Source organism: Cricetulus griseus, chromosome 4 (assembly GCF_003668045.3).
Source record: "Cricetulus griseus strain 17A/GY chromosome 4, alternate assembly CriGri-PICRH-1.0, whole genome shotgun sequence".
In the NCBI taxonomy this organism is placed as follows: domain Eukaryota; kingdom Metazoa; phylum Chordata; class Mammalia; order Rodentia; family Cricetidae; genus Cricetulus; species Cricetulus griseus.
In genome coordinates, this window is record NC_048597.1 from 215,300,990 (window position 1) to 215,327,838 (window position 26,849).

The 26,849-nt window shown below is 38.3% G+C and overlaps 1 protein-coding gene across 7 annotated transcripts in view; it reads right to left on the reverse strand.

Moving 5' to 3' along the window:
• The window catches only part of Dock3 (dedicator of cytokinesis 3), a 309,043-nt gene that overhangs the window by 194,900 nt on the left and 87,294 nt on the right, over positions 1-26,849 (reverse strand). For all 7 annotated transcript variants that reach the window (XR_003485121.2, XM_027414437.2, XM_027414435.2 and 4 more), the window contains one exon: positions 14,488-14,584. Coding sequence is in view for 6 of the 7 variants with exons in the window: in XM_027414437.2 (XP_027270238.1) it covers positions 14,488-14,584 (97 nt within the window). In the remaining variant the exon portion in view is untranslated. The remainder of the gene's footprint in view (positions 1-14,487; positions 14,585-26,849) is intronic.

Sequence of the window (26,849 nt, forward strand, 5' to 3'; positions counted from 1 at the left end):
AAAACAAACAGACAACCAAACTAGAAATAAGATTATCCTATGAACCAACTATACCACTTGTAGGCACAGACCCAAAGAACTTCCTATTTTATCACAGAGATATTTGCATATCCATGTTCATTACTGCTCTATTCACAATAGCCAAGAAATAGAACCAATCCAGATATACATTAACTGACAAATGTATAATGAAAATGTGGTACGTATACATAATGAACTATTACTCAACAATAAGGAAAAATGAAATATGCAATAATAGATGGAATTGGGAAAAAACCACACACTTTGAGGTCACCTAGGCCCCAAAAGACAAAAAGAAAACACATTTTTTATCTGCAGATACTAGCTTCTATTTTAATGTTTTGTGTAATTAGCCTGGAGTACATGTGGAAGTTGGGGAGTTAAGAATGGGCCAGTGGGCAGGGTGATGCATTTAGGGTAGGTGTAGAGGTGTAAACTCTACAGCAGTGCAGAGGTGAGATAAACACAGACAAGGGGAAGCAGAGTACTAGGGAGAAGGAAATGCAGGGATGGGGGAGGGTTAGCCAAAATGAAGTGTGCATGAAAAAGTCACATGAGAACCTATGATCTTACAACCCAAGCACAAATATAAGGAAAGAGGACAGTCGACACATGTGATAAGAAAGAAGGGAGCAATGGGTACTTGGAGTTTGAAGTTTCAGTAAGGATGAGGAAGTAAGGCTGGAAAATACAGGGTACAGGCTGTGTTCACTAAAACTAAGGACTGTAACAAAAATTCTAGATGACCTAGAATAATAAAATAATAAAATAATAAAAACCTAGAGACAGATATTGGGGTTAAAGCTGAAGATCAGAGAAGCAAAGCAACAAGGCATTAGAGAGTTCTCACCTCTATCAATGCTTAGACTGAAAGGGCAATCCTGTCCTCAGATTGCACCTCCAGACTGCATCTATCTCCACAAAACCACAAACAGCCCTCAGCTTCTGTCTCCTCCTGCCTTATGCTCCTCTCCAGTGCTGGAATTAAAGAGGTACGATCCCAAGTGATGAGATCACCTTTGTGAGAGCTCTGTTTCTCTTTTACAATGGATCAATTTCGTGTAGCTCAGGGTGGCCTTGAATTAACAGAGATCTGTCTGCCTCTATCTCCCGAGTGTTGGGATTAAAGGTGTGCGCCACCACTGCCTGGCCTCCATGGCTAACTAGTGTGGCTAGTTTGCACTCTGATCTTCAGGCAAGCATTATTTATTAGATCATAAAATATTACCACAAAGCATATATGAAGAAGCTATGAAACCCCACTACCACTTGAGCAATAAGAATAATTTTTAAAGGGGGGAACTGAACAGAGGTATCAACATGGGTGAACAATGCTGTTCCCACAAGATAGGAGTTATTAATGAAAACTCAATGTCAGGCACAGGTTATCTCCCAGTTAGTTATTAGTCAGGGGGACGCCAAAGGCACCCTAAACAAGATGGACTATTGCTATTGCTCTTGGTTGCTTATCATAAATAGATGGTAAGACCCTGCTTACTGAAAACTCAGCACATTTCATTTGTAGGACACAGAAAAATCAGTCTTGAACTGACCAGAAGACTCCCATCCTGCCAGATAGCTTTCATAGTGCTGGAAACTACTATGCCGGCTGCTGGGGAAAGGAATAAAGGACATCAGTGGTCTGACCCAGCCTGTGCCCTGACTGCTATAATAATGACTTGCCAGGTAAGATATGCCCATTTATCTTCCCACCGCTCTATAACCCCATCCCCACTTAATTAACTGACCTCTTAACTAGATTTGAGGCCTTCTCCAAAGGAGGGAATTCATATCTAGCACTGTAAACTTAAAAAAAAAAAAAAAGACCCTAGGAAGCCACAAGCCCTAGGAGAGAGTAGTTGCTGCAGAGACTTAAGTGCTAAGAGTAAGTGGCTATGGGTGCTCAGCCACAGATGGAACCACCTTCCCCAGTGCCCAGGGAAAATCACAGAAGACTGGGCAGGAAGAACTAGAGGAAAGAGAAGAGTGCCATGAAATGTTGGCCTCTAGCTAAGACATAGCTGCTGTACTACTCATGAACTCACAGCAGCTGTAGTTAGCAACACAAGAGCTACACACGATTTAAGTAAGTTTAAAATTCCAACAAGGAGCAGAGACGGGCCCTGGCATCCCATCCCTGGTTGAGGGGTCAATGGCAGTTGACAGCTGCTGAGGAGAAAGTCACTTTTCTTTGGGGAGAAGATGTATACTGGAAGGTTACCCATGTCACAGGAAATAACCCCACATACATGCACATACTGGACTTAGTAGGTTAGTAAAACAAAGAGACAAAAGACATGAAGTTGGGAAGGAGGCTGGAAATTAGTTGGGAGGGGTGGAAGGAACAGCTGGAAAGAGTGGGGAGACGGATGTGACCAAGATAATACATGTATGAAATCCTGTCAAATATTTATTTTTCTACATATATATTTGAGAAAAGGCAGGAAATATACACATGTAGATTTAGCTTTGAGATAAAAACTCTTCCTTAGAAAGGCTTCAAACTATCCTCATCCCCAAACTATTCTCATCTCCAGTGTAAGATTTTACTGTTTTTATTTCTTGGATTTTGGGAGAATTTAAGAAGGTCTACTCTAAAAGTTTGGTAGAATTTACCTACCAAAACTTCTTGCCTGGCAGTGGTGGCACACGCCTTTAATCCCAGCATTCGGGATGCAGAGGCAGGCCCATCTCTGTGAGTTTGAGGCCAGCCTGGTCTCCAGAGAGAGTTCCAGGACAGGCTCAAAACAATACAGAGAAACCCTGTCTCAAAAAAAAAAAAAATCTTACTTGCTACTGTTCTATTTAGTCTTTCTCTTCCTTCATTATTCCGTCTTGGAAGGTTATATGTTTCTAGAGATTTATCTACTTCAGGTGTGCCAATTCACTAGCACATAAATAATCATAATTATGTTTTTATCTGTTTATCATTAGCATTAGAAGTAACATATCTTTCAGTTGTGACATCATCTATTTACTATCATTTTGAGAGGGTCTTACTATGTAGCCGTGAGGCTGACCTCAGACTCATGTCCTGGGATGACATGAAGCAGCACTGTGCACGACCCTGCCTTATGTATATAAAGAGTATTCTCTTTAGGGTAAATGGCTCATTTCACCTTTTCAGAATACATTAGCTTCTTGAAATGGTTTTTAATTTCCCTTTTGCTTTTATGTTTGAATACTTATCAAACTTCAAAAACTTATTTGTTTGTATGTTTTAGGCAGGATCTTACTATACAGCCCTGGCTGACCCGGAACTCCCTACATAGAACAGTCTGGCATTAGACTCACGGGGATTCTCCTACCTATGCCTCCTGAGTGATTAAGACTGTATAATACCGTGCCCAGCTAATTTTTTCCTGGTTTTCTAATGTTTTGTTCTGCTGCCTATATATCTACTTTCAGAAACTACATATATCTATGATCCTGACTATCCCGGATAAAACTGAAAAATGAAAAAGATATATGAAAAATACCAAATCACACAAGGAATGAATAAACTGGTCTAGTGCAGAGATACGACAAGCCTGGCTGACATGTTGGTTAGAAATCTGTGAGTGCAGAAAATCTCAGCAGGAACCAGACTATGATGAGCCAGAAGAGGTGGGAGCTCCTACAGCTCCTGCCACAGCTGAGATTAAAGGTATGTGCCACCTCTGTCAGGCAATGTCACTGTTCTTAAACAATTCTTAGAAATTCTTCAAATAAGGTAGATTATCTGGATGATAAAATTAAGAATACTTAAAACTATAATTGAGGTTAAAAAAAAAAAAGAAACTATTCAACGACCCAAATGCTGGTTCATGAAAGTAGCATCACCAATGGTGAATAAAATCAGATCACATGGGACTGACCTAGGCACTCTGTATATATGTTACAGTTGGGTAACTTGGTTCTCTCATGGGAATCCTAACAGCAGGAACAGGGGCTATGTCTGACTTGAAGCTTCGTCTTCCATTGGGTTTGTTAAAGTTACCCCAAGATACATCATATTATTTGTGGCTACTGTAAAGGGTGTTCTTTCCCTGATTTCTTTCTTAGCCTGTTTGTCATTTGCATATTAGAGGAATACTGATTTTTTTTTTTTTTTGTTAATCTTGTATCTAGCCACCTCACTGAAGGGGTTTATCAGCTGTAGGAATTCAATGGTAGAATTTTTTGGAAAAAAACTTCCAGGAGTGTCACTATTCCTGATTTCAAGCTGTTACTACAGAGCTATAGGAGGGAAAACCCCACATGGTATTGACATACAAATAGACACATTGATCAATGGAATTGAATAAAAAACCCAAACATAAATCCACACACCTATGACACCTGATTTTTGATAAAGAAGCCAGAAATACATAATGGAAAAAAGAAAGCATCTTCAACAAATGGCACTGGTCTAACTGGATAACTGCATGTAGAAGAATGTAAATAGATCCATATCAACTACCCTACCCAAGTACACCCTATTCAAGTCCAAGTGGATCAAAGATCTTAACACAAATTAGATCAATTGAACCTGATAGAAAAAAAAAGTGGGCAATGGTCTTGAATGCATTGGCATAGGAGACAACTTCCTGAACAGAACACCAGTAATACAAGCACTAAGATCAACAATTAATAAGTAGGACCTCATGAAACGGAAAAGCTTCTGTAAGGCAAAGGACACTGTACATAGGACAAAACAGCAGCCTCAGAATGAGAAAAGATTTTCACTAACTCCAAATCCAAAATATATAAAGAACTCAAGAAACTAGACAGCCACAAAACAAATATTCCAATTTTAAAAGTGGGATACAGATCTAAACAGAGAATTCTCAACAGAGGAATCTCAAATGGCTAAGAAACAAAGAAATGTACAACATCCTTAGCCAGTAGGGAAATGCAAATCAAAATGACTTTGAGATTCCATCTTATACCCACTAGAATGGCTAAGATCAATAACGCAATTGAAAGCTAATGCTGCCAAGAATGTGGAGCAAGGAGTCTTGTGGAATATAACTTTAACTAGGCAAAGATGTGTTACATTTATTTATTCTGTGGAATATTATTTCAGCTATGTAAAGGTGTGTTGCATTGGTTGATGCTGCATTTGTTTAACTATGTAAAGATGTTTTGTATTTGTTTAATTGTGTAAAAATGTGTTGCTGCTTTACTTTGCTGGCCTAAGGCACCTGATTGGTCTAATAAAAAGCTGAATGGCCAATTGCTAGGGAGAGGAAAGATAGGTGGGGCTGGCAGGCAGAGAGAATAACTAGGAAAAGAAATCTACACAGAGGAGAGAATGAGGGAGAAAGAGAGGAAAGCACTCCGGGCCAGTCAGCCTTTAGCCAGCCATACATGGAGTAGGATATACAGAAGGAAAGAACGGTAAAAAGTCCTGAGGAAAAATGTATATGAAGAGAAACAGATTAAATTTAGTTAGAAGAGGTAGTGGAACAAGCATAAGCTAAGGCCAAACATTCATAACTAATAATAAGTCTCCATGTCTTGATTTGGGAGCTGGTTGATGGCCCAAAAGAAAGCCTGCTACATTTTGGCAGTCTAACATGGGGCCTGAATTTCCACATAGGGACTGAGAAAGCTGAAGAAATAAGAGAAAAAAAAAAAAAAACAGTTATGGCTCCTTTAAGGGGCTCTGTTGTACAGCAGCAATTGAGTCGCTATCACAGTTAAGTAGAAACAAAAGCTAAATAAAAACATCTGCCACAGTGCAGGACACCAGCTTCCCAGAGCTGAAGCAGGTGAATGCATAAAGCTTTTAGGGGCCAAGCAGGAAAGAGCCAGGCACCAGTACAAAGTCACTTAGCAGTTTAAGGTTTGGCTTACGCAGTCAGAAAAGGCTACAAACATGCAATAAGGACAGGTACAGATGGGAAAAAGACTATGAACAGGTTATAGTGTTTTTAAAATGTGAATAGGGTTAAGAAAAAAGAAAATGGGTATAGACAAGCATAGAAAAAGTAAATAGTATAAAAACAATAAGTAATATAAAAGAAAAAGTCACATAAAATGGCAAATACACAGGAATCCTGTATGGTGTTGACTTTGAATTTTTTGAATGCTGATGAGTGAACGACAGCTTCAGAGAGACATGGGATTGTAAAAGAGAATGCTAAATTAAACCAGCCTACTTTAGGAATGCTTTTACTTTAAAATGGAATTAAGAAAATGTATTCCATTGGGGAAGAGGTTATGCTTTTGTTTCCACAGAATATGGTATTTAAGATGTTTAATAACCTAAGGCTTTCCATGACAGTGAGATACATCTGCTCCTGCCAGCACCAATCTTCTTCATAAAAGGATGATGGACATCAAAGAACCTCCATATGGAGTTTGATTTCAATGTAGCAAAGCTAGCCATTTGGGAAAAAAACTGTCCTTGCCTCGACTACTGACAGTATAGCATCCAAACTGGACATGCAGGACACAAAGGAAAGCGACTGCCCAACTTTGCCAAAGCATGGCATGGCAGTTCTTCAAAATCCCTACTTCATAGAAAAGTCTGTTAGATATTCTGCAAGACACAAAGGGGAAAGTTGCCAAACTTTGCTAAGACAGGATAGGATAGTCCTTCAAACTTCCTGCTTCATAGAAAAGCCTGCCAGACATTCTAGGCCTGTAGGTCAAAGATAGATGCCACAACATTGCAGGCAAAATACAGGTGAACTATCCAGGCAGCCAAATGTCACTGACATTTCCATAGTTTTTGAAGTGGCTTGCACTACACTTTCTATTTACTCGGGCAATATCATATCCTTTTAGGTTCTTTGATAGAGTTGAAACTAGATGGTTATAGTTACAGTCTTCCTTAGTTATAATAGATGTTAAATTAGGTACAAAACTTTGAACTCATCAAGATAGAATAGATAACAGAGTAATTTCTCTGAATTTGCAAATACAAACCGACTGGATATTGTAAATGTAATTCTTACTTGATAACTGTTCATATTGTATACAAAATTGTAATATTAAGTCTCTGTATCCTTATTAGGGATCTGGTTGGTGACCCAAAAGAAAACTTGATACAAAGGGGAACACTCCTCCATTGCTGGTGAGAATGCAAACATATATAGCCACCATGGACATCAATATGGCAGCTCCTCATAAAACTGGGACTCGATATACCTCAAGACCCAGCTATCCCATTCCTGGGCATACACCCAAAGGACATTCCATCCTAGCACAAGGACACCTGCTCAACTATGTTCACAGCAGCTTTATTTATAATAGTTGGAATCTGAAAACAATCTAGATATCCTTCAGCTGAAGAATGGATAAAGAAAATTTGTTACATTTACATACTGGAGTATTACTAAGCTATTAAAAATGGTATCATGAAATTTGCAGTCAAATGAATGGAACTAGAAAAAAATCATCCTGAGTGAGGTAACCCAGACCCAGAAAGACAAACATGGTGTGTACTCACTCATAAGTGAATATTAGCTGTTAAGTAAATGATAATCATGCTGCAAACCACAGACCCAGAGAGGCTAAGTAACAAGGAGCACTTAAAGGGGAGACATGTATCTACCTGAGAAAGGAAAATGAAATAGATTTTATGGGTGGACTGGGACAGGGGGGAATGGAAACAGGAGGAATCAGGTGGGAAGGTACTGGAAAAGACAACTGGAATTTAGGGGCATGGGGGGTGCAATGTGGAAACCTAGTGCAATAGAAACTCCCTGGAATCTATGAGGGTAACCCTAGTGAAGACTCCTACTAATGGGAGATATGGAGCCTGAACTGGCCATCCTCTGTAACCAGGTAAGGCTTCCAGTGGTGGAACTGGGACACAACCCAGCCACAAAACCTTTGACCTACAATTTACCTCTGCAAGATATTCTGGGGTAAAAGATATTCTGAGTGCTCCAACTTAAGGTCCACACCATGAGGGAGCCCATGCCTGACACTTCCTGGATAGCCAGGAACCAGAGGCTAGAGACCTATGATAGGACGAAACATAACTGAAAAATCAATGAAATGATTCCTAATGATATTCTGCTATACTCATAGATAAGTGCCTAGTCCAATCGTCATCAATGAGGCTTCATCCAACAACTGATAGAAGCAAATGCAAAGATCTACAGCCAAACAACAGGCAGAGCTTGGGGAACCCAGAAAAGAAGGGGAGGAATGATTGTAGGAGCTAGAGGGGTTGATACTAGGAAAACATTGCCCAAAGAATCAACTAAGAAGGGCTCATAGGGGCTCACAGAGACTGAAGTGACAATTGCAGAGCCTGTATGGGTCTGAGCTAGGTCCTCTACATATGCCTTATGGTTGTGTAGCTTGGTATTCTTGTGGAACTCCTAATAATGGGAGTGGGGACTGTCTTTTGCCTGCTCTTGAGTCTCTTTTCCTCCTACCAGGTTGCCTTGCTCAGTCTTGATATGAGGGCTTGTGCCTAATCTTATTGTAACTTGTTACACTGTGTTTTGTTGATATACCTGGGAGGCCTGGTCTCTTCTGAGGGGAAACAAAGGAGGAGTGGATCTGGGGAAGATGGTAGGCTGAGGGAGTACTGAGAGTAGTGGAGGGAGGAGAAACTATGGTTCAGATATAATGAATCAGAGAAGAATAAATTAAAAACAGAAAAAAACATACACAGGCTATGCATATCATTTTGCTGCTTTGTATGAGTGATCAAATTACTCCAAATCCTTATCAAAAATTGGTATTGTTATATTTTTATATATGTAGGTTATTATAATTTTGGCTTTTTTTCTACTGGATGCTAATAGTATTGAATAGTTTTAGTGTGCTAATTTGTCACTTCTATATGCTCTTCAACAAAATGCCTTTTTAGGTCATCTGATGGTTTTTGTAACTTTTTTTGCAAACTTTGAAAAAATATATCAGTAGGTGAAGTAAAAAATCATAACTTGTTAGCAATCAATTTTAGGATTTCAAACCCCAGCTAAAGATGCAAAAGCTTTCTTTCGTATTAAAGAAGCACCTCAGAAATCTCTGATGTAGGTCCACTCTCAATAAGTGCTATCCTTCCACTTTACCTGCTTAAAAACTCCCACATTATAAACTTCAGTCTTGCAAAGACTAGCCCCAAGATGTTCTGACTCTTACATGCACATAGTTCAGGCAGTCAGCCAATTCTCACATGTGCATGTGGAAAACTGCCCCCCTGCAGCCAACAATACACGGTATCTGCTGCCTTATTATCTCAACTGCAATCATCTTACTTTTTCCATTATCTTTAACTCCAAACATCATTTTGCTTTGGTTAATTTCTTTTCCTGCCTTCAATTTTTCTTTGACCAATCCCCATCACCCAAGCCATTTCTCTGTGTTACAGTGAGAAATCCCAAAATGAATGTAGAAAAGAAGAAATTGCTTTTCAAATCAAGACATTCCAGATGACTGTGAGTGGACCCTAGACTTAATACACCAATAGTACTGGCACCTATTGAATGCTATGTGGTACAATTTATTTAAGTATATCTGCTCACATGACATAGTGTGAGACCAGTGGTACAATTATCTACAGGGAAATCAGCAAGCCTAAATTAACTTCTGAAACTCTTTACAAATTTTTCAAATACCTATCAAATAGAAATATTTTCAAATATTTAGATGCTTAGCAAAATGTTCTATAATGGTTTAAAACATGAGTATTATTAAAAGCCACAAGATCTGAGTTTCCCTAATCTAAAGGCAAGACCAACAAACTTAATAACATGTAAATATCTATAGTAACATTTACATTCAAGAAACTATGCAAAGAATAATTTGGGCTTCTTTATCATATGGGGTTGATTTTTTTGTTTTGTTTTGTTTTACTCTAGGTCCTAAGGCATCAGTGAAATGGCTCTGCAGGCAGAGGCCTTGTCACTGGGCCTGATGACCTGAGTTTGAGTTCCAGGACCAACAGAGTAGAAGGAAAGAACGGACTCCTGTAAGTTGGCCTCTAATCTCCATACATCCACGACAGCACTCATGTATTCACTGATAGACAAGACAGGCACACATACACGTAGACACACACACATACACACACACATACACACAGTAAATAAGCAAAAGGTAATTTAAAATCTAGGTCCAATTAATCTAGGATTAACTGTTATCCAAAGCAAAACTCTAGGTATTTTATTGGACTACAAAAGTTATTCTGCAAATTCAGACAAGTTGGTCTTCATGTCATTAGGGTCATAAACTCAAAAATTCTATTTACCTCTGCAAGTGACCATGAGCACAAAATTAAACTTCTCTGTAAAAAGTTAATGCAGCTCCCTTGCTGTTAGGATAGAAGATGGTCACCTCTCTTAGGGGTAACAAAGGGATTGATGAATTAATTTCTAGTAAATTCAGCTTGTTTACAGAATGTACAGGAGATACAAATGATTGTAAAAAGTCTCTGTATGTACCCAAATGTAATTTTATTGGCCCTTCATATATGATAGTGACATAATTTTTGAAGCAACTTGAAACAAGACTATTTCTCCTTTCAAATGAACATGTGTAAGCAATCTACAAGGAAACAAAGCAATTGAAACAAATGAGTACCCAAGAACAAATCTAAAGACTCAGCAAATATTCTGTATTTCAAAAATACAGTTCAGATCCAGCATAGGGATGCATGCCTTTAATCCCAGCATGTGGGAGGCAGATCCCTGTGAGCTCAAGACCAACCTGGTCTGCATGGTGAGTTCCATAACAGCCTGGTCTGCATAATAACATACAATAGTAAAAAAATATTAAAAACATCTCTCTATAGTTTGCATAAGCTTCCTCTTTCATTGAAAACACAAACATACAAGAGAGAGGAGCTACACAAGAACTTTAGCATATTTCATAAGACCAAAAGTTTTTGGCTACTACTATAGGAAAACAATATGGAGGTTCCTCACAAAACTAAAAATATGATCCAGCTATACCACGACTAGGTATTTACTCAAAATATTCTAAAGCAGCATACAACAGGATGCCTCACATAGAAATGTGCACCACTAACTCTAATTGTTCTTAACAAAAACTCAGAGTCAGATATTCAGTAATGCTGAAGATCAAAGAAGCAAAGCAGCCAGCCACTAGACAATTCTTAACCTCTACAAATGCTCAGATCAAGGAGGCGATCCTGCCCTCACATGGCATCCTCAGACTGCTTAGAAAGCACTGTTCCTCAGATTGTACTAATCCTCAGACTACATCTCCCTCCTGTCTCCTCCTGCCTTGTATTCCTCTCTCCACACAGCCATATCACTCCTGTCTCTACCTCCTTAGTGCTAGGATTAAAGGTGTGGAATCCCAAAAGCTGGGATCACCTTTGCGTGAGTTCTGTTTCTCTTGTAGACATTCAATTTCATGTACACCAGGGTAGCCTTGAACTCACAGAGATCTGTCTGCCTCTGTCTCCTGAGTGCTGGGATTAAAGGTGTGCGCCACCACTGCTTACACTCTATGGCTAACTAGTGTGGCTAGCTTTGCACTCTGATCTTCAGGCAAGCTTTATTTGATAGATCATAAACAAAACATCACCACAAAATGGTAATGGGAGTAGTTTCAAAGCCTAGCATAGACTATGGTAGCTCTTTAAAATTAAGAATAAAAGTAATTCTGAGAAATAAACGACTTGTCTAGCAATATTGATGATCAGCCATGATTAGATTGTTTTAGAAAAAAAGGAAAAAGATAACTTCAAATGAGCTTCTACTTTTTAGGTTTTTTGTTTGTTTTCAAGACAGGGTTTCACTATGTAGCTCCTGCTGTCCTGGAGTCCTATAGACCAGACTGGTCTCAAACTCACAGAGATCTGCCTGCCTCTGTCTCCTGAGTGCTGAAATTAAAGGTGTGTGCCACGACACCTGGATGACAATTTTGTTTTGACTGAAAAACATAGTGAGGTATTTTCTACAAATGAAAGCTTGTAGACAATCTCTATGTAAAAATAAGACCACTGAACAGGGAGAGTGGTTTGATGTCTCAGAGAGACGAGATTTTTCTATTCCAATTCATGTATGTATGTATGTATGTATGTATGTATGTATGATGTATGTATGTACATATCACATTGTCCAAATAACCTCCTTATATGAGTGAAACCCATTTTATTATGTCCATTTATTTCTATATACAGAAAACTTTCTCAAGTGATAGAACTGCTTTGCCACTAAATATCATATACATTAGTAAATAAATAATTCTATAAATGTAACTTTACCCATTGAGTGTACCTTATATTGCCACAGGACACGGTCATAATCAAAAAATGGATATTGTTACAATATGGTTACCACAGTCAGGTCATTAGTAAGAAATTCCTCAGTATTAAACCTTAAAAGTCACACTTCAACCCCAAGCAACCTACTTCAATCACTAGATTTCTTCACTTTGAGGATGTTATATAAACAGAATCACAGTATATTCAGCTCTATGAATCATAGGAATTTTATGCAACATGATGTCCTTGAGATCAATTAAGACTGCTGAAAAGTACCATTAATTTCTTTTATTTTCTATTGTATAAATCAAAATAAACAAACAAAAAGCTATAAACTCATGTGAAATCATAAATAAAGTTACCATTCTCCTCTTTTCAAAAACAACCTAATTATGGCTGGTCATCAATATTTCTAGACAAGGCATTTATTTCCCACTATAAAATATTTGGTGTTTTACCAGTTTTGTGCTTTTAAAAAAGTTTATGAACATTCACAAATTGGTTTTTATGTAAATTCAGTTTTTACTTCTCTAGGGTAAATACACAAAGCTTGGTCATTTACTAAATCCATGTTTAATGTTATAAGAAAATACAAAAATTTTCCAAATAGCTGTATCATTTTACATTCTCATCAGCAATACAGAAGAGAACCTGAGCCACATCTCTGCCAAGACTTGGTATTAGCAGTATTTTTTGTTTCACTTATTCAAATAGGTGTGTATTTTACTGCAGCCTTGCTTTGCAATATTCTAATGGTTAATAACAAGGAAAATATTCATGTGATTACTGGCTATCTACATACAGTCTTTAATAAAGTCCCTTTTTGTATTTTTCTGGCAATCATATAATTGAATAATTTCATTATTTTCAGCATAGAGAATGTTTTATATATTTCAAATAGGTCTCTTTTTAGGGATGTGTGATTTGAAATTTTTTTTTCTAGCCTATGGTTTTATCTTTTCCACTCACCATGGTGGCTCGCAAAGCAAAACTTTTTATGTTTTATTTTCTACTCTACTCTGTCAAGCTCTTCTTCATGAATTATGCTTTGGATAACCCTAGCAAGTCCCTTCTCTTCTTTACCCTATCTTCTGAGTCTTCTGGTGTATGATTTATTTGTTCTGTCCAGGAGTCTCTGTTGCAATGGTATTATCAGCAAACAACAACAACAAAAATACTAGCAAGGATATGGAGAAAAGGTAAGTGGAAACATAGTTGGTAGGCATGAAAATCAGCACAGCCAAAACCCTGCTAAAGCAAATGTGCTTACTCCATCCTGCCTAGAATTCAAACCTAAAATGGGTTGTCTTTGTTTCATATTGCTCAGAATTCAAATCCTGCTACTTATTTCAAGTGTGTAACTAGGCACATCTTATCATTCTCTACTCTGTGTCTAAATGTTTTTCTTTATTTTGGATTTTGTTATCACTAAAGGCCAAGGTACAGAAAGCCTAGCTCCTTGCTGGTGGATCCACTCATTGACAGATAAGAATCTTGAGAAGCACTGATCCACTTGATGGATTATCCACTGATGGATCGATCATAAAGATAGAAAAATGGGCCTGACTGAAGAAGTAAGTCACTGGAGGAGTGCCTTTGAATAATGTATCTTGTTTCTGGCACCATCCAGTCTGTTTCTTTTTGCCTGCAATCTGCCATTTTCTTCCATTATATTCTTTCTGCCTGAATGCATTATTATGCTCAGGCCCAGATGCAATGGAGCTAAGAAGACCATGAACTGAAATTGCTAAAACCATGATGCATAATAAATCTCTCTTTTTTGAAATCTTTCTTTTCTTTAAGTTGTCTTATCACAGGGATGATAAGTAACTAACATAGGTTTCTAATAAATTTTCAATTAATTTCCAGACAAATAAAGTATTACATGGGATACATTCTTTAAGTACTGCAAGAAACTGTTAATATAATTGCTTGGCCTAAACCACTCTTGGGATGATAAACAATAAAAGTTAGGAAATTCTCAAGTTTTTTAATCATTCAGTTAAAACCTGTTTATAAAAGCATATAAGAACACAGATAAGACTCATGGTTCTAGGACTTACATTCTAATGATCATATTAGGGTAAAGGTGCCACATGTCTTAATATATGAAAAAATGTGTTTTCTGTAGGTTCAAACAATTCAGTTTGTTAAATTCCAACTGATAATCAGAACATTCATTTAGAAACTGGAAATATTTTTAAATTTCAAACTGGAGAATTGGCACCAAGGCAGACTTTCTTTTCACTGGGTACAACAGAACTTTACTGCTTATTAAATTATTATGAACTACTTACCACATATAGTTGTTTCCACAGGCTGGCCCATTCTTGTAGAGTTGTTGTAACTTCCGTCACAATAGAGTCTTCAAGTGGAACCACAGTTTCATACTGCCTAGAAACCAAAATCACCACATTATCTTTGATAAAATCTTAGATGCCACCTGCTAAATTTTTCAATGTCCTAAACTCAAAATTTAAAAACCTGAAAACATAAAGAGAAACACAGCTAACTGTTCAGACACTTCTGTATAGTAACAGTATACAGTGGTATAATTGGGCTAAATTAATGTAAAAATATTTGGTTTTGTTACATAATTTCCAATTCCTTTTAGAAAAGCTACCTAGAAAACATGGGGGTTTTTTGTTTGGTTTGGTTTTTTTTTAGCATAGTCTTAAAACATCAATTTTTCTTCTAGAAAAACCGTAACTGTAAAATTCTTGCTTAGTGTGGTAGTGAGAATGTAACTAACCCCTATAATCTCATAGGGAGTGGCATTATTAGGAGGTGTGGCTTTGCTGGAGTGGGTATGGCCTTGCTGGAGGAAGTGTGTCACTGGGAGGGTTTTGAGTTTGGTCAGCATACCACCCAGTGTTGCAGTTGACTTCCTGATGCCTGCAAGGTGTAGGGCTCTCAGCTATTTCTCCAGTATCACATCTGTCTGCCAGCCACCATGTGTTGCCGCCTCCCCCAATGATGATGATGGATTGAATATCTGAAACTGTAAGCCACCACCTCAATTAAATGTTTTCCTTATATGAATTGCCATGGACATGGTGTCTCTTTACAGCAATAGAAACCTACTAAGACACTTGTGTAATTTAAAAAAAAAACATTTTCTATAAAATGCAAAGTAGCTCATACCCTAGGCTAAACAATCTGAAAGAATTCAAAGTCCCTAACACAATGCTTAGTGATGGCATTCTTGTCCTTAAAACAAACATGAAAGACTGGAGAAGGTGACTTTACATTCAAATGGGAAGACAGAAGTGGAAAGCTTCAAGGAACACACACAAGAAAATTAAAATGATACAACTAAAGTAATAAAATAACATGCTAATAATCAATACCAAGTAAATGAAGATTTATGAATTTCAGAAAAATAATTCAAAATTATTATGTTAAGAAATCTCATTAGCTAAAATAGAAAAAAAGAGCTGGCTGGCAGAGCTTGGCATTTGTTGGGTGATCCAGGTTAATGCCACGAGAAGTAGAGTGAAAAGTGACACCTGTGGTGGTATCTAATTTTTACAAATAAAGCGTATCTGAAGATCAGAAGGTGGAACTGGCCACTAGCTAATCAGAAAGTGAGCTGGTTGGGCAGAGAAAGGAAAGGCAGCAATAGGTGGGAAGAAGCAGGAAATCGGTCTCTTTTCCACTAGGAAGCTAGTGAGGTAAAGGTGGCTTTGGCTGGATCCTTCTTCTCTCTGATCTCTCAGTATTTTCCCCTATATCTGACTCTGGGCTTTTATTATTAAGACCTATTAGAACTGTTACAGAGACCCATTCATATGAGAGTAACATGCCATCAGATTTATATCCTGTTGAACAGACAGCATTTTCTTACTATGTAAAACTAGCTTCCCATTATATCGAGAGTTAAAAGACCACAGAGATTATATGTAGCAGGTTATGACATTAATGAATTAAACTCAAAACTATAGAATGTGTTTAGCTGTCATTTGAACAAATGACCTTAAGTAGAGATTATGTCCCAAAAGGTCTTCTGCAGGAAATGTAATTTAACAGTACTGTGTTCATTCAGGACCTGCAAGGAAGGCCTAAATAAGCTAAGCATCAAATGTGCCTGTTCATTCTACTACAGATATATCTAGGCAATAAGGAAACAGCCTGTTTTATTTCCTACTTTAATAAAAACGCTGACCCATAATTAAGAAAAAAGAAAACAAGCATATCAATGAAATAAAGGAGATGATGTACAAACAAATGAGAAACTCAGAGACTGGGAGTGTGTGCCTTGGTGGTAGAGTGCTTGTTTAGCACATCAATGGCCCTGAGTTTGGTCTTCAACATGTAAAAAAAAAAATTAATTAAAATAAGCTCTACAAGCTTTACAAAACAAATGAATAGAAAAGAAAGCATTAGTTCTTAAATTTAAAAAACCCTAGAGTCCACCACACTAAACCTGTTAAAACTAATAAAATAATTTGGTAAAGTTGCAAAGAGTCAAAATCAGCACACCAGTACCATTTTTAAAGTTAGCATTTAACTATGTAAAAATAAATTTTGAAAATATCATTTATAGTGGTTGAGAATGTAACCTGATGATAATTTTTACAGTGTGTGAGATCAAAGGCCTAATACCAAAAATTATATTTATAGTAGCACCAAAAAGAAAAATACTTAATGAAAATAAACACATTTCTCAAAAAAAAATACGAGACAGATACAAACAGATGCATTAAAAGGTATCCAAATTCAATAATCATACAAAAAATTCAGTCAAAATCACAATGAGATATTACCTCACAACTTTTAGGAAGTTACATTAAATAGCCAAAAGGTAAGAAGTAATGACAAAGAAGTGAAAAAAAAAAGAGAGCCCTTTTACACTTGCTGGTAGAAATGTAAATAGTTATAGAAATTATGAAAAACAATAGAGGGTCTTCAAAACACAAAAATGAATCACCAGATGACAATTTCACTTCTAAATATATGTCCAAAGGAAATTAAATCACTATCTCAAAGAAACATTTACTCTCCTCAATCTACTGACACATTCTTCATAACAGGCAAGATATAACCAAGAATAACAAGTTGGTCAAGTGGTTAATGAGAGGGCTCAGTCAGTAAAGTGCTTGCCACACTGCATGAAAACCTAAACTTGGTCCTAGAACTCAAAAAGCTGGCTGTGGAGGTATGTGCTTCCAATTCCAGCACTGGGGAAGCAGACACAGGTAAATCCCAGAGGTTTTTGTACTGCCAGCTTTGCCTAGCTGGTCTCAAGGAGAGACCTTGTCTCAAAAAATAAGGTAGACAGCTGCATTGCAATATTCAGGTCTTGCTATCAGAGGATGCCTGGGATGATTCCTAATGTTATTCTGGTATATTCATAAATTGGTGCATAGCCCAACTGTTATCAGAGCAGCTTCACCCAGCAACTGATGGAAACAGATGTAGAGACACACAGTCAAACATTAAGTGGAGCTCTGGGAATCCTGCAGAAGAAGGGGAAGGAGGATTGTAGGAGCCAGTGAGGTCAAGGACACCACAAGAAAACCCACAGAATCAACTAACCTGAGCTTATAAAGGCTCACAAAGATTGAACCGACAAACCAGGGAGCCTGCATGGGACTGACCTAGGCCCTCTGTATATATGTTACAGTTGTATAACTTGGTCTTCTTGTGGGACTCCTAACCATTGGGGCAAGAGCTGTCTCTGATTGTGTTGCATGATTTGGGGACCCTTTCCTCCTACCAGATTGCTTCATGCAGCCTTAATAGGAGAGGAAGTGCCTAGGCTCACTTCAATGTGATATGCTATGGCTAGCTGATATCCATGGGAGGCTTGCACTTTTCTACAAAGAAACAGAGGAGGAGGAGTGGATGGAGGGGAGTAAGACAGTAAATGGGAGGAAGGAATTGGGAAGAAAGAGTTAGGGAAAAGCATGGTTAGGGAAAAAAAGGTAGGCAGCTCCTAAGGAGCGACACCAGATACTGCCCTCTGGCCCCACACTCCCACATGCGATTGCATACATACAACCCCCCCACACACACACACACATGGGTGAGGAGATGAATAAAGAAAATGTAGTGTATACATACTAGCAGAATTTTACTCAGCCTCAAAACGAATAATATCCTAAAATAATATCCTAAATACATGACCTGGAAAATATGCTAAATGAAATAAGCCAGAGAACCATAGACCTTCCATATACTTATGGAATCTAGAAAAGACAAATTAACAGAAACAAGGTACGAAGGTGGTTTACCAACAATGAAGAAAATGGGGAAATTCAATTATAGGATGAATAAACTCCAGAGACCAAATGGTTGGCATGGTTACTTCAGTTGAAAATAATACCTTATAAACTTCAACTTTGCTGAAAGATTTTTAAGCATTCTTTTTTTCTAGCCACACACAAATAATGTAAGGTGACAGACATTAATTATCTTGGTTCTGATAATCATTTCACGATGTACACTTTAAATATACAGTTACACATTAATAAAAGTTCAAGGAAAAATGTCACAGATTTCCTACTAAATTACTTAAAGGAGGAAAAATAATAAAATGTAATAAATCTACTTTTTCTGTCAGCACCCAAGCTAGCAAATCCCAGGTAGCAATCAATCCAACTAGGACTGTAAAAGTCTGAAATTAGAATGTTTTAACTCGGTTTATTTTTTTAATCAGCAAGGCACAGTGATTTCAGGTAAGAAAATCAAGGATAAATGTCATACTTGAGAAAAACTGTATTGAATAAGAATACCTTTTACTTTTTTTTCAAGCTAGAATAACTTGATGAAAATAAATTGCAGAGAGCCGGGCAGTGGTGGTGCATGCCTTTAATCCCAGCACTCAGGAGGCAGGGGCACGTGGATCTCTGTGAGTTCGAGGCCAGCATGGTCTACAAAGCTACACAGAGAAACCCTGTCTGGAAAAATTTAAAAAAGAATGTTACAGAGATGTGTGTAATAGTTGTGTAGCTTGGTCTGTTTGTGGAGCTCCCTCGGGACCTGTCCCTGATACTTGAGCTGGCTTTTGGGAACCTATTCCCCATTCTGGGATGCTTTGCCCAGCCTTGACACACAAGGAGAAGCTTGGTCCTGCCTCAACTTAAGAGTCCCATGCTTTGTTGATGGCCATGAGAGGCTGGCCCCTTTCTGAATGGAGAAGTAGATGGGATAGTTGGGAGTCAGGGAGGAGGGGCAAGGGACAGGAAGAGAGGAAGGAACAGAAAGTGGTCTGTATGTAAAATAAATGAAAAAATTTAATTAATAATAATGTTGCAGAGATGAATAAGGGATTTAAAGAAACAATCAAAGAGATAACATTATTAATAACAAAACAAATGTACAATATAAACTATCAGGTCCTAAGTCCTAGAATCGTTTTACATAAATAGATTTACTGCAGATTCTTTCTATCAGATAAACATCTGTGAAAGCACTGAGGATCCTAAAAGAGGGTTATGTTAAAAGATAAACAGTTATGAAGAGGGACTCTGCAAACTATGCTATGTTATAAAAAAGAAACATGGAAACAATGAGAAAGCCATGTTAAAAAGATTTGTACAAGACGTAATAATACATGTTATGACAGACTGTTATCAATGGAAGGTTAAAAGAGCTAACCTTAACACTATAGAAAGAGGAAGACATGTTAGCAATATGAATACAGAAATGACACACAAGATAAATAGCAGAATTTCACTTCTTTGGAACCTCCTCTTTTTTTTTGTTTTCAGCTACTTTAATCATCGGCATTTGTGAGAGACTTACATTTTTCCTATTTTAAAGTTCCAAAATTTCTAACATACTGAAATCTATACTTTTCTTTTTTGTTTGTTTTTTGTTGTTGTTGTTGTTGTTTTTCAAGACAGGGTTTCTCTTGTGTAGCCCTGGCCGTCCTGGAACTCACTCCGTAGATTAGGCTGGCCTCAAACTCAGAGATTCACCTGCCTCTGCCTCTGGAATACTGGGATTAAAGGCATACACCATGAAATCTATACCAATGTCAGCCTAAATTAATATTCATTTCTTTTAAGCTATAATATATAACCAATGTATTTATAATTCAGAAATAGTATAATATGTAGACCCATTATTACATAAACCAAGTGGAATGTATTTATAACACTATGAAAAAATACACCAAACTACTAAATTGAATCCAAAGGAACCCCAGGTTCAACAGATTTTGAATTCATGAGAACAAAAATTTGGCAATGAAAAAATACAGCACTTTCATTACATGGATATTATGCAAGGAAGGCAAACAATCAGCTGCATCGTGAAAGGAGAAGTGGCCTTCAGAGAAAATGCCCAGAGCATAAAGGAAAACATACCTAAGCTTTGGTTAGTACCTAAAAAAGAGATAGAGGGGGAAAAGAAAGAAAAGATCTGTTTTGGTTTTGAGACAGGCCTCACACTATATTCCAGGCTGGGCTGCAAATCATGTAGCCTAAGCTGGCCTTAAAGAACTACTATGACCTCTTGCCTTAGCCTCCCGAGTGCTAGAATTATAAATATGTGCCACTTCCTGCCATATCAACCATACTCAATGCCCCTGGTTTTTCTTTGGTTTCAGGGTACCTCTGGGGTTTGGGAGCCTCCTGGTTTTGCTAACAAATGGCATAGTCAGCATCATACCAAAAAGAAATACAGTAAAGAAAACCTTAGGGTGGGCAAAGATGAGGAAATCACAGGCCCAAAATGTTTATGATGTCTCACTGTGTCACTCCTGGGAACGACCATGCCAAGTACTCGAATATCCTAAATGGAACAGTGTTTGCTAGCTATAGTGAAGACAGCAGACAAATTAGTCCCAGAAAAACTGAGTAGCAGTTGGTTATTCATTGTGGGAGAAGACAGGTGCTAAGAGCAGTCTGAGGATGGAGTGTGAGGACAGGATCGCCTCTTTGGTTTGAGCATTGATAGAGGTGAGAACTCCAGTGGGTGGCCACTCTGCTTCTCTGATCCTTCAGCTTTGACCCCCAATAGCTGACTCCAAGGTTTTATTATTAAGGCCAAAGAGGATTCATGCTACAGAGATTTAAGATGCTAGTAAAACAGAAAACGCATGGGATTGTATGTAGAACTACATAAAATAGAACATGTGAAAGAAAGGCCTGTTTTATGCAAATGACCTAGAAAGCTCGGCATTTAAAAAAAAGAAAATCACCCATTCTGCAGCAGTGCTCTATTGGCTTTGGTGCATTTCCTCCAGTGAAAATGATTTGTTTGTTTTTCAGTCACAACTGCTGCAATTGTTTGTCTCTGCTCAATTCTTTGTTCCAGATAAAAGTACCTATAATCCCTCTGGATTGCACACTTGACACTTATATCAACTGGTGACACAATCAGACAGAAATATTTATGTCACTGATCTCTTCAACTTTGTACTCATTCTGGAAGTACCCAAGAGGGGCCACTCCAAATTGTGGGCATGGGTTGGGCAATTAAACACCATTAGAGAGCACCTTGTGATTAAAGATTCCTGTGACAGAATAATCTGGTCACTGGCTGAGGTTAGAACTGTCCCTTGCCAAATGTAAGCAAATGTTCATGCATCAATGTACATTGTAAAATCACAACTGCAAACATTCTGTGGTAGCTCGATGCTAAAAACATAATTGCTTCCAAGAAGCTGGGACTGTTTTCATTCTCTTCCCTCTCTTTCTCGTCCTCTAACAAATAAAGCCTTCCTTCAGTCACTTCTTTTTTTCTTAAGATATACATATCAGTCCCCCCATTCCCTCTCCCTCCCATGCCCCCTACCAAGCCCCCAATCCACCTCCCACCAACTCTCCAAGGATGGTGAAGCCTTCCATGGGGGATCATCAAAGTCTGTCGCATCATTTGGGGAAGGGCCTAGGCCCTCCTCCATGTATCTAGGCTGAAATAGAATCCCTCGATAGGGAATGGGCTCCTGAAGTCCATTTGTGCACTAAGTAACCTTAGTGCTTACTGGCTCCACTGTTAGAGGTCTCATAGATTTCCCAGGCCTCCTAACTGGCACCCACATTCAGAGTGTTTGATTCAGTCCAATGCTGGTTTCCAGCTTTACGACTGGGATCCATGTGCTCTCACTAGGTCAGGTCAGCTGTTTCTGTAGGTTTCTCCAGCATTGTCTTGACTGCTTTGCTCATCCATAATCCCTCTTTACAACTGGATTCCAGGAGTATGGCCCAGTGCTAAGCTGTGGGTGCCTGCTTCTGCTTCCATCAGCTACTGGATGAAGGCTCTAGGATGGCAATTAAGGTAGTCATCAATCTCATTATAGGGGAAGGGCATCAAAGGCGGCCTCTCCACTGCTGCCTAGATTCTTAGCTGGGGTCATCTTTGTAGATCTCTGAACACTTCCCTAGTGCCAGATTTCTCTTTAAACCTATACTGGCTCCCTCTATTAAGGTATCTCTTTTGTTGCTCTCCTCTATTCCTTCTCTGTCTCGGTCTTCCTGATCCCTCTTGTTCTCCTTCCCCCTCCTCTTCTCCCCTTCTCTTTTTCTTACCTTCCTCCCCTCTCCCCCCATGCTCCCAATTTGCTCAGGAGTCCTTGTCCCTTTCTCCTTCTTTGAGGAACCATGTATTTCTTAGGGTCCTCCTTTTTTCCTAGCTTCTCAGGTGGTGTGGATTGTAGGCTGGTAATCCTTTGCTCTATGTCTAATATCCATATATGAGTGAGTAATACCATGTTTGTCCTTCTGAAGTCACTTCTTTTTATCCTTCTTTCATCCCTTCTTATCACTTTCCCTGAAGCTCACAGGGATGGTAGGTATGAGGCAGGGAGCAGGCTAAGTGTAGTGTTGCTTGTACACTAAAGGTTCAGCTCCCTGCCCAAAGGAGTGCAGTGTCAGGAATGCAAGCATCATGCTGGATGTTTCAAGGGTGGTATTCACAGTGTGACCGGGGATAAGGTGCATCTTATTACTGTATCCACTAAGAACCGCTGCCTCTCCAGGCTCCCCTCCATTACAGGAGGTTGGCTCACCTGTCCCCACTTGTCCTTTTCAGCAATTCTTGCTAATTTTGCTTTAGACCTTCCTACCACCATTTTGGGTTAATAAATTTATTTACTTTTGGTTTGTTGGGATACTTTCTTCTCTAACATAATAGAAAAAGCCCATTTCTGAGAGATTTACTCTCCAGGTAATAAGACACTCTCTTTATGTGATCCAGTAAATCGACTGGCCATTGTGTACTTCCGGCAATAGGGGTAGGGAAAGGCTAGAGCATTCATCCAATCAAACCTCTCTCTAATGAACCTTAAAAGAGAGATCTTGTTCAACTGAAGTGAAAGAAATAACCTCAGATATACTTGTAGCATAGGTTACATCTCAGTTCCAGGAAAGTTACCATGGGATATATGGTCCCTAGAGAGACAACACTAGCATTGGTTCAAACCCCATTGAAATTAGAAAGCCAGGAGGGTTGAGAGTTCAAATTGGTGTTTCTAAGACCACCAATGGTAGTTTGATGGAATTAGGGGAGGCCATAATTTGTGAAGTCTTCTTGAGGACTCTGCACAAGAGCTGAATCAATGCTTACCTACATTCCAAAAGTCCTCTTTTTTCTCATATCTTCCCTTAAAAATACAATTGCTTCTAGTTCCCCACTATATTGGAATAAGTCTAACCCCAAAGAAAAAAAAGAGTCTAATACTTTACTATAATACTGTCTGGCCCCAATAAATGATATGTGACAGGGAAGTTCGGCTACAAGTTGGAAAGGTCTGTACTTGTTCAGATTTCTTGGATCACTAAGATAAATCAGAGAATCTGGGAGGAAGTAAGGAGACATGCAGATACACTATTTGCTCAAAACCACTCAATGCCCACCTCCCTAGAACACACCCTTTCCAGATCACGACCCCATTTCTTGGGATTATAAAACCTTACTAGACACAAGTTGAACACCTCCTCTCAAGAACACCATGTTAAGAAATTTGCTCTTGGGCTGGAGAGATGGCTCAGAGGTTAGGAGCACTGACTGTTCTTCCAGAGTTCTTGAGTTCAATTCCCAGCACCCACATGGTGGCTCCCAACCATCCATTATGAGATCTGGTGCCCTCTTCTGGTGTGCAGATATACCTGGAAGCAGAATGTTGTATGCATAACAAATAAAATCTTTTTTAAAAATTGCTCTGATAAGGAAGAGAGGTCACACCTTTAATCCCAGCACTCAGGAGGCAGAGGCAGGCAGATCTCTGTGAGTTCAAAGCCAGCCTGGTCTACAGAGAGTTCTGGGACAGGCTCCAAAGCAATACAGAGGAACTCTGTCTCAGAGAGAGAGAGAGAGAGAGAGAGAGAGAGAGAGAGAGAGAGAGAGAGAGAGAGAGAGAGAGAAAGGGGGGTCATTTACAAAAAGAGAGAGATCCTGCCCCTTTTCTCCATCAGCTAGCTGAGGCTTTGAGGAAGATTAAAGTTGCCTCAGCAGTTCCTTTACAGTTTTTTACTCAATGTACAGAAAGATGTAGGCTTCATCTCTTTATTGTTTTTGCTTTCACAAATGAGGCCTTTCTGACACCTCAAAGATAATACAGACATAATCTTTCTACTTCATTTTTACTAGACTTCCTATTTTGTTTTTACTAAGAATATACTCTGATTAGGGTAATTATGTCATGGATACTCATGGTAACATGTATGTCGTTCTATGTCTAAAACAGCACAGAACAAAAAACTCAATCTGCCACTAGAATTCTTGAAATAACTGAGTAACAAAACCTATGTAACTACATTTTACATTTTTTAACTAATTGTAAGCTAAAAATACCCTTCTTGGCATGTCTAATTAAATATATATATATATATGACTATAAAAACTTTAGTATAATTTTTAAACTTTTTATTGTGGCATAAAGGTACAGGAGCTTATCTGCCTGTGTTCTATTCTTTTAAAAAAAAACAGATTTTCCAATGTTGTTATCTTAGACAATTTGGGACTACAGAAAAAAAAACTGTCATTTGAAACCAAGCTGTTGCTGCCTGCTAAGCCTAGTTAGAGGTTTATTAAGGACAGTCCTTATCACTGTACTTTAACATGCCTATGTACAGAGTTAAGAAGACAAACCAAAGGAATGGACAGACAAACGCAAAGTAAAGGCAGAGCTGTGATATACTTTTATCCTGCTTTTGGTGAAGGAAAACAAAAAAAATGTAAAGGGTAGGAAAGATGTTTTGCCTGTGTTTTAGCTACAATTCCTTGTGTTTTCATTGGAATATATTTATTTTATTGAGAAATGTTTTCTAAAGGACAGAAACCATCAAATGCAAAAAGGTACAGAAGGGCCATGAAATGGATCAAATATGAATGTGTTTGCTGTTCTTGGAGAAGACCAACAGTTCACTGCCCAGCATCTACTCTAGGCAGTTCACAACTCCAGGAGACCAGACACCCTCTTCTGGCCTCCACATAAACACACACAATTTAAAACTTTTAGATCTAAAAATGTATGCATAGAAAGTTATAGATATGGAATGTATTTTTGATAAATGTTAAAGAACAAGGGAAACACTTTTAGAAAAGACTTCAGTAATTATGTCCTAAGTAAAGGATTATTTCAAAATGGAAATAGGAAAGGGTGAAGACAAAGCCAGAAAGCTTAAGCACACTGCAGAAGGTCTGATTAAGTCATAGTAAGATTTGTGAACACAAGACTTAAAGAAAGATGATGTATAAATGTGACAGTTATTTTTTTCTAAGGCCAGGTATTACTACAAACTTAGTTCATGAACTCTTCTCCAGACATTAGCAAGAAACCTCAAAAGGAAACAGAAGGACCCCAGTCACTCCAAACAAAACTTTTTATTGTTTTTTTTCTTTTGTCATTTATTGTGCATGTGTATGTGTTGTCTGAGTGCATAGTATTGCCACAATAATGTGGGAGCACCCAAAAGTGGATGGAGGCTAAAGGACAAAGTGTAGTGTCTTGCTTTCACTAACTAGCTTATTCCTTTGAAATGGGGCCTCTCACTGAAACTGTAGCTAGGCTGACAGCCAGCAAGGCCAAACAATCCTCCTACCTCTGCCTGACACAGCACTAGGGTTAAAGATTCACAGGACCACAGATTTTTACTGGATTCTGGGGTTTGGCATCAGGCCTTCATTCTGTTTAGCAAGCACTCCTACTCATTTAGTAAAACCTTGCAAATAAACTTCTAAATTAAGCTTTTGGTGAATTTAGCAACAGGAATGAAACAGAGGTAGTCTAAAAGGGCCATGGTAAATAATTGCAGACACAAGAACAAGCCTAATAGATAGCCTTCAGTGGACTACTGTGTTACCCCAGGGAATTTACACAGCTCAAAATATGCTCTGGGATAATGGCATTTAATCAAGTATCATGAATCAAACCACCAACTAGTCTTATTACATTAATGATATACAAAACTTTCTTCTCCAAATATACATCTGGTTTGGAAAGCTTTCTAGCTCACCTGAGAAGGGTCTATGAATCTAAAGAAGCCCCAAAGGACATGGCATGTTGGTAGAATTTGGGGGTTTTATTTAGTTGAGTAAGATTAAAGTATTGCCACAAGAGGTAATAGACAAAGTACAACTTTTCCTTCTTCCTCCAATGGTCAAGCCAGTATAGGATCTTGTGAGGCTACTGGACTACTGGCTTTTATCTCACACTTGGCCCAGATATTGAGGTCCCTCTATAATTTCGGTGGGAACGAAATAGTAC